The following is an 8,962-nucleotide window of genomic DNA, read 5'->3' on the forward strand; positions in this document are numbered from 1 at the left end:
AAAGACACGGACTGTCATTTGTACCACTCCACAGTTATGAAGTTAAATAATGGGAGAGGTCCTCCCTAGTCTCCCACTTCACTAGCGGAAAGTGAGCGCGCACTCCGACTCCAAGGGCTTGGGTCGCATGTGTTTGAGGCAGGCAACAAAGCCCGGGAAGAAGCATGCATATGTCCTGGAGGTGGCGGAGGGGCCTCTGCCAGCCTGGGGGCTTGTGGGGGTGCGGTGAGGTGGGTGCGATGTGTGTGTGTGTGTGTGTGGGTCGTTTGGAGTGAGGGGGGGGGGGGTTGTGGGTGTGTGTGTGCGTGTGCGTGTGTGTGTGGGTCGTTTGGAGTGAGGGGGGGGGGGGGGGGGTTGTGGGTGTGAGAGACTAGTGTCAATTGCATGCGCTGTTCTTAAAGTGTGAATTGAGGTGGCTGTACATGCGGTCTTGGGGTACGCTGGCGTGGCAGAAAGCACAGTTCTCCTGCTGGTGTGGCTCCGCGCAGGCCTGCGACGAGGCTGCGACCCCAGCGTCACTCAGCTCTGGGCTCCAGAGTGGCTGCGGACACACACACACACACACACACACACACACACACACACACAGTCACACACACACACACACACACACACACACACACACACACAGAGACAAACACACACACACACACACACACACACACAGACATACAGATACACACATAACACACACTTAGCTTTTTTCCCCAATATCATCAATCATACCTTTGCTGCAACGTGATCTTTAGCAATAGCGGCTAAATATACACAGGTACCTGTTCATTTCAGAAAACATGTAGATGAAACAGTTTGATATACTTTTAGTGGGATTTTTTTTTGTTCTTGATGGGGATTTTTTAATGGGGGTTTTGTCAACAGTAAGTTAGAGTAGGCCTTGCGTTAGTTATGTAAAAACCCATTCTGTGATGAGAGATTCCCCCTGAAAGAGGATGCTGTGTTTTTTAAGTAAGTTTTTTCAAAGTAAGACAAAGGTTGAACCAATGATTCTCCAAGGACAGATTTAAAAAAAAGGCTTCAAATATGCCAACTTGTTATGCCAACAGCTATGAAAAATGAACATCACAATTCAATACAAAATCTGTGATTATATCTGTAAATACCTGTCTCATCCTAAATAAATGATAAAGGTGTTTTTGAATAGAATTTTAGAGAATACAGGGATACATGCGATCACCCAAAAGTCCACCTGTCACCCGTACTGGTGAGGCAGGTGCTCGGTCTGTGAGTCAGAGAGAGAAGAACCCGCCTGGCCCCCAACTCTTCCCCTGAGCTCTCTGTCCATCACCACAGAGACACCGGGACCTGGAGACAAGGCCCTGTTAGAGTAACGTTAGCGTGTTCTAGTGACCTGCTACTGCCTAGCCATCTCGGCGCTAGCACTGCTCGCTGATAGGATTGACGTCGAGACACTACGCTCTGTAAAATCTCTGGGAGATCTTTTTGCCACACAATTTTGGTTTTGCGCATCTCATATACACAATTTGCTTGTCTTATATATGACAATTAACATGGCATGTCCATCGTCGCACATGACGTAAAAGGTTGTCACAAATTGACCAATTACATAGTTGGGCTCAACAATGTCTTTTTTTTGGTGTCCTCAAGTCTTGACATTTCAATCATTGCAGTACATCAAATCAATATGTTTTCCTAGTCCAAAAAGTGTTTATCAACAGACTCAATGTCCACTGTTTTAAAACAGTGTCACTCTATTACAAAGGTCAACTACAAGCACAACATAAATTTCATTTCCACCACAACTAACAAGCTGATTGTAATGTTTAAGTTCAAGCTTACATATCAGTCATTCATCAATCGTTCATCATTCATCAAGTTTCAAAGAGCAACCTTCCAGTACTTTAACAGACAGAGGGTGTGTTGTCAGTTGCAAAATGAAAGAATTTAATAGCTAGTATACTAAAAGTGTATGACGTATGAACTAAACCTTTCATCACCATCATCATAATGTTGCATTGGTAATTTAAAGCTGACAAAATCTAAATTGGCATTATCCTGGCCAAAGTTTTTTGCGCTGCATAGATTGGGTAAAAAGGAACATAACACAAGTGTCAATATAAGTGTAAGTAATGCTGACAGAACCAATCCATGTGTATGCTAATGAGATGATAAAGAAATCATGGTGGCTATATCTACATTTCCTTTTTCTGTGCTGCACATGACAGCAGCCTGACGCTATGCCTCTACTTGTCCATGCATGATTTTTTTTTTATACATGACTTAAAAGTAACTACGTAATTAGTTAGCATTACTTAAAGCCACAATGTGTGGTTTATTTTTTTTACCATTTTGTGGTATTTTTTAAAATTACCATTTTTTTTTTCAATTCAATCTTTAAATTGATCTTGAATGTCATGTGAAGGGGAGTTAACCCATCACTCCCATTAGCTGCCCTACTCAGCTCCTCACTCTGAAGTGTTGTGGTCCAGGCATGAAAATATTTTTTATTTTTTTGTATTGCTTGTAGAGCATTACATCTCCAAAATACATTAGTAAGCAAGCTAGCGAGCTCCTATCAGTGCCAGCTGTGCTGATATTGGTGTTAGCTAGTTAACTTACTCATTATAGACAAAAACTCAATATACATATGTGGACAGTCATGGTCTAAATGAGGATGGGCTGGCATTGAGATAGGATCAGGTGGTATTAAGAGATATGAAGAGTCTTTTTCCGCATTTCAATACTAACCCAGACAATTTTTTGGTGAAGATGGAGTGCAAAGTAGTGGTACAGATGAAAAAGTTTAGGGGCATGATCCTTTTGACATGTTATAGCAGGTTTTAGGACAAAGGCAAAACTTGTTCGATGCCAAAGTTTAAGCGGGTTGTCACTAGATCTTCGCGTTCTTGATCCACATGACTGGTTAATCTGTATGCTTTGTAATAAATTGGTTTCCCGACTACTTGAGTAGCTACAGTTACCATTGCACTATATATATACTGTGCATTACAAACCACAATATTGTGGATAAAAACCTTGTAATCCTCAGCTTCTATCTAATTTTTTGACCTCTTCACCCAATACTTTTCAAGAACTCATCAGGTCAATACCACTGTACTAATGTGGTTGTACTGATATATCTCACCACAGTAAAAAGTTCTTTTTGCAAGTGTGTACCTACATAATCCTGTACAACTCACTCCCGTACAACCATTTTATTTGAGATCAGTGCTGTTCGAGGATGAGTTTCTCACCTGCTGAGGCCCGCGTACACTCTCTAGCGACATTGAGGAAGACACTGAGGGTATGGAGGACGAGGGAGGAGGGGAGGTCGGGTAGGCGAAAGGCACTCCTAGTTCCTTCGAGGGCTCCTCAATAGTGGGGAGCACGCTCACCAGCAAACCAGTCCGGTGAACAGTGGTGGCGGCCAGCTGCATAGGCTTCTCCGGCGCGCTGTTGAGGAAGTCATACTCGCTGTCCGTCCGTGGCGGGAACTTAACGCTTAGCTTGGTGAGCGAGTCCACAGAGTCTCCATCCTCAGGACTGGCCCCGCGTGAGGCTAGCGAGCTAACGGCCAGTGAGCCGGCGGCTAATCCGCTGGTGGCTAATGAGCTAGCGGGCGGCGGCTCGTCCAGGCTGGTTCGTGCCACAGCCGAGGAGGAAGAGGAGGAGGAGGAAGAGAAGGATGCCTCAGCCTGCTCGGCAGTCACATCCGTGCACTGGATGGGCATGGAGAACTGTGTATCTGTCACAGGGGGAGAAAAATGGTCTCCGTTAGAGAAAGCTCAAGACCCAAACCCTCAAAGAACGGGGACTAACTATTTTCTTAAGATATCTGACAAAGTCGGTGTTGTATGCTATATTTACTTCAAGGGGTGTAAACCCCGCGCATCCCAATCCCCCAATCCCAAAGGTGCTATGATATAACATCAATTCTTTAACAATTAAATATTTCCTTTGCTTTCACAGCCCACTATAAGGCCAGTGAAACTTTTAAAAATCTCTGATTAATGTTTTTTATTTCTTAGCTGTTTAGAAATATGCTAACATAAAATTACAAACCATTAGCTCAATAGAAATGTAGGACACATGTTGAATTGGAATATATATTAAAATGGAATACTATATACATTAAATTGGAATATATACATTACATTTGATTAACGTTGATTGTCACCTTGTGGCAGAGAAATGAAGATGACCTACATGTGAAGTTATATTCATGTTTATGTTAAATTATAACAGATCAAGGGCTAGTTCTCCAATGAACATTTACAGAAACATACAGAGCGTCAAACTGTATATTTACACACATGAAAACCAATGGATGAGCTTGCTAGCTGAGGAGAACAACGAAACAACAACCAGTTGTTCACTGACATTGTCTTTGAACCTGTGACCATGGCCAACTATTCATTTTCACGACGAAGGTCCAGAATGACTTCTATATTATAAAATACAGTATAAAAATCAATCTTATACTGCCTCTTGACCCAGGACTATTATCACTACTCACAACACCACCACAACTCCTATACTGGTATCAGTGAGCCTGCTGCCATTATTCCAGGCAAATCACTGATATTTACAACTCCAAGTAATATAAATAATAGCTGAGTAATGACTGATTTTATTGCCCATACTTCAGCTGATAGGTACTTGAAGATAACTGCAAAATGACAATCATATTACGAGAAAGACTATTGCAACAATGAATTAAAATATAACCAGAAATACTGCATTTCTTCTTGTGTTTGTCAACATTAATTTCTCCATTACTATTGCTACTGTATTTAACAATGTCATTACTCTTATTTTAATGATCCACTTTACAATCTAGTAGCAGATAACAAAGTCAACAGCATGTCATTGTATGGCTTTGCAAAGTAAGAAATAATGGCTGTTGTTTACACACTTTTATTCGGGGCTTCTCCATTTTCCCCAAATAATTGTATATGTAATTAAGAAAGACCTGTATCCACTGAACTATATCCTCACAAAACAACCATACATGTAAGTGATTACTGAACACCTTTGAGTAGACGACATGTCTGCTTTAACTCTGATCAGAGGTCAATTTAGTTGAGTTAAAGAGCTGAGGCCAGAATGATTAATTGCAAACAGGAACGCGCTTAACTACAATACATAATTACTCAGACTGTTTTGACAACACCAAAATCCAATTCTATATCTTCGCTTTAATCTTATTACATTTGAACAGGTCTGCTTTTTTCTTTCAGTCAAAATAACTACCTATGTTCAAAAAAAATCCCCTAGCAGACAGTCCTAAAATGTTACCATTGGCAGAATCTCTCCCTCTGTGTATTCGTTTCAGGTGATCTTTCTGTCGTTTGGAGAGCGTTCGTATCAGCTGGAATTTCCCCTGGATTTCCTGAAAGGTTTCAAGGATGTCTTCACTGCAAACACAGTAAATCTCAAGTTAAAATCATGTCAGATTTGATCTTTGTGAGGCGGATGAATATGTTTATGTCTCTGACTTACGTCTTAGAGCTCACTCCAGCAAGATTGTAAGGATGAACCTCAGAACCGTCCCTGATATCATTCCCCTACACAATAATGACAAAACCATATCAACCTTATATATGTATATACGCACAAATCAGAGGCTGTACAGAATACATCTCTTGCCAGTACCAATAATACAAGTAAATATTGTAATGAATACAGTAACAACTGAGGTGATGTTAGCTGCTCTTGAAGAGCTAACTAAATCTAAAACCAACAACAAATCAGATGGCACATCTCCAGCCACCTCTCAGTTCCACATGATCGGCGCGCATTCAAGAACATACAACTCTAGTGCCATCTATTGGTGAGCAGCTCTTCTCTTTCTACCGACTTAAAAAAAAAGCAGTTAAATGCAGTTAAACTGAACCAATTTCTGGGGAATAACTGACTGACTGAGTGATGATCATTGAGACTCTTTGAAAACAATGGTAAGAAAATAAGTGCAAAGACACAGCAGAGACATTTTCACACATCCTTAAGGGAGACTCTGTCAGCTGAGCAGGGTGGCACAGCAGGGTCTGCCCAGAGGTGTGCCGTTTACGAGCGCCCGGCACAAAAGCTGACACAGTTCAAACAATTATCAGCACTGAGCTCTATTCAGCCCGAGGTCAACAGTCACATGCCAGTTTTAGGGTGACATAAAATGGCGAAAAGAATTCATATACAGTTCATTGCTTCTGCAACCCAAAACAACCAATATACAGTAAACTTCACAGCACAATTTATACTGCTTCTGGAAATGGGTCACTGGACTACTTATGTATGGCCTTCAGTTATGTAGGGTGTGAAGAATCTAGTCTAGGGGCAAGCTATTTAACATGTCAAAAACACGTTCTGTTGTCAAAAAATAGAAATGTGTCTGGACTCACCATAATGATGAAGCAATGATGGAAGGATAGTGTTTAACAAAGTTTCTATGCATCTTCTTTGTATCATTGTATCATTGTATAACGTACTTTTAACGGGTATTATACACTCTAACAAATGGAACACGCAGAGTTTGGAGAGTTTTGGGAAAAGTGGTAAACAAATAAGTTAGTTCTGCAACACCTCTGACGATAACTACACACGGCATCTTTAAACTAAATCACACCCCTACGCTGTCTGCACAAGAGCAGTTTGTCCACTAAAGAATCACATGCACTCAGCACTCTCACTGATGCTGATGAAATGCAAATAGAGGAGCAGGGGGTCATTTTCCCATCCAAACCAGCACCGGCGACCATACCAGGAAGTGGTTTGTCCTATGGGAGCGAGAGGATGACTTGCTGAGGCGATGTTCACCAGGTGACAAGGGCTCAGCTTCCTGTTTTCGGTGGCTAGTCTCGTAACATTTTATCTCACCTAAAGGCCAAGAGGACATAGCCATTACATAAATGACCACAACACATTTATAAATGCACTTCTCACTCACGTCTAAATGGATATAGTGAAAACTACTGCTATAACACAAGTGTAAGACCAGTTATTAAAAGAAATCCATGCCTGTTTTTATATATTAATTAATGTACATAAAACAACTGTGAAATCATTGCAGGTGCACTATGCATACATTTTTTGCCGTTTGTTTGGATTGCTTCACCAACCTGAAGCATGATTTGTTGCTGAAATTAATTCAGCCTGAAGTCTAGAAATCTGTTGATTTTGGTCCTCTATCTGCTGTTGAAGCTTCAGTGTGTATCTCTCATAATACTCAGTCTGCAAAAGTAAGTTTTCTGTTATATTTCCTGGTATTAACACAGCTCTGGAGGAATGCTTTACATTTAATGGCTCTACTGGAATGGTCTTTGCGCTACCTTTTGCTTCAGTTGCCTCTTGGCATCGTCTCGCTCGAGGGAGGCTGTGCGATATGCATCAAAGGCTTTGTTGAGCTGGTCAGCAATATTCTTCTCCATACCTCGGACCTCAGAACCATCACTGACAGATCGCTCATGAGCCCTGCACACACACACAGAAGAAACACGCCACATTTGGTCAGGCTAGGGACACTCAATCAGTTAACACATGAAAATGCTTCACTATTAACTACTTCATATGTATGTGAAAGCCAGCTTTGTTTCAAAATTTTGGCTGTACGTTTAAAAAAAATAGTTTTCCCGTGTTCTCAAAAGAACTGTGTTAAGAACAGAACAGTGATTTACAGACTTGAATAAGTCTGGTTTAAATATTAACTGTCAATCAATTGGTGAGAGGGCTATCTCCTGAATTTCCCTGATAGAAATTCGTTGAACTAAGATGATTTTATTTTGTATTCAATGATTGGTGGAAAATAAGTTATTTTTTTAATTAATTTTCAACAAACTGTTTACCAACTGGTCATAAATATTACATAGGTCTCAATTCACCATACTACCAAAACATCTGCAAAAATAATGCAAAAATCTGCAAAAATAAATATCTAATACCACCAAAAAAAAAAGTTTTCCTTTTTTTATTACAGGATCAATATGAGGAAATAAGTCTATTTTATCTTGGCTTCGTAACGTATACAATATTGCTGTGAGGAGTTGTGAGCTAGATGTAATGAAAAGCTTATCACAATTGTTAAAAATACTCTCCTAGTCAACTACAGTATTGGCGGACAGTTAAAGCAAAGGATATCTGTCTTGGCGTTGTAAAGGTTTTATAATTACTTAACACCTCGTTCAAAAGCGGATATTTCCCAATTCCTCTATCGTCATGCCAGATCATCGCAGAACAAACTGAGTTAAAGGCAGGCACTCTAACTGTTATGTCGCTCTAGGTAAGAGTCGATGTTGAATGAATAAGGTTCGAAAGCTATGCAGAAATAGGCTGTATAGAGGAGTTTTAACTGTCAATACTTCAACAATAGTTGCCATTCCGTTTTCTATAGGAAGTGAGTTACGTTAGACAAACTGCAGCCAATCTTGGAAGTTAAGACCCCCTTACCCAACTCACGAAATGGTTCAAGACCGAGAGAAGAGGCGACCAAAGCTGGTAGTAAACTTACCTTAAGCCGAAAAGTTCCGAAAGACCTACATTTGTGATATGTTTTGAGACGGCCGCCAGCTCTAGTTCTTTTTCACGAAGTAAGAGAGGAAATGATATATTTCACTCAAATGAACATTCTACATGTTTTACAATGCGTTGGGAACTTCCCTCGGGGAATCCCCAGCGCCCTTGACTTCCGCGTTTGCTAGTGCCTGACCAATCAACTCTTGAGTAGCTATATCATGTTGGAAGTCTTCTAGCAAGCTGTGGGTCCTACTTTCAGCCTACTTGTCTGGATTGTTAGTCTGGTTACAAATGTCAGGTTCTATGCACGGTAGGCTACAAATGTCCTCTCCTCAGTGCAAAGCTATGTGCACAGACTGATTGGTTTGCAATGCACAGTGTTTTTCGTTCTTGCCAGATCTAATTTAGGGACTATTGACACACAAATAGTTGCACAATGACTTGCCTCCATACCCATTTTTAGTAAACAAAGTGACAG

At 40.8% G+C, this 8,962-nt stretch overlaps 1 protein-coding gene across 1 annotated transcript; it reads right to left on the bottom strand.

Moving 5' to 3' along the window:
• Nucleotides 1-360: 360 nt before the first annotated feature.
• Nucleotides 361-8,722, bottom strand: tank (TRAF family member-associated NFKB activator). The gene is made up of 8 exons (XM_080838706.1): nucleotides 8,480-8,722; nucleotides 7,305-7,446; nucleotides 7,095-7,206; nucleotides 6,737-6,852; nucleotides 5,482-5,546; nucleotides 5,278-5,396; nucleotides 3,234-3,724; nucleotides 361-541 (listed from the first exon to the last, which is right to left on the bottom strand). The coding sequence occupies exons 2-8, from the start codon at nucleotides 7,401-7,403 to the stop codon at nucleotides 377-379; spliced, it is 1,167 nt and encodes a 388-aa protein (XP_080694832.1). The 5' UTR covers nucleotides 7,404-7,446; nucleotides 8,480-8,722; the 3' UTR covers nucleotides 361-376.
• Nucleotides 8,723-8,962: the final 240 nt, after the last annotated feature.

This window comes from Sprattus sprattus (genome assembly GCF_963457725.1).
Source record: "Sprattus sprattus genome assembly, chromosome: 5".
In the NCBI taxonomy this organism is placed as follows: domain Eukaryota; kingdom Metazoa; phylum Chordata; class Actinopteri; order Clupeiformes; family Clupeidae; genus Sprattus; species Sprattus sprattus.

What these genes read in the sequence shown, in the direction of transcription:
- tank (XM_080838706.1), bottom strand. Translation starts at nt 7,403, where the DNA reads ATGGAGAAGAATATTGCTGACCAGCTCAACAAAGCCTTTGATGCATAT. An exon ending in GCTGGAGTGAGCTCTAAGAC is followed by an intron (nt 5,397 to 5,481) that starts GTAAGTCAGAGA and finishes CTGTGTTTGCAG; the next exon opens with TGAAGACATCCTTGAAACCT. An exon ending in GTGTACGCGGGCCTCAGCAG is followed by an intron (nt 542 to 3,233) that starts GTGAGAAACTCA and finishes GTGTGTCCGCAG; the next exon opens with CCACTCTGGAGCCCAGAGCT.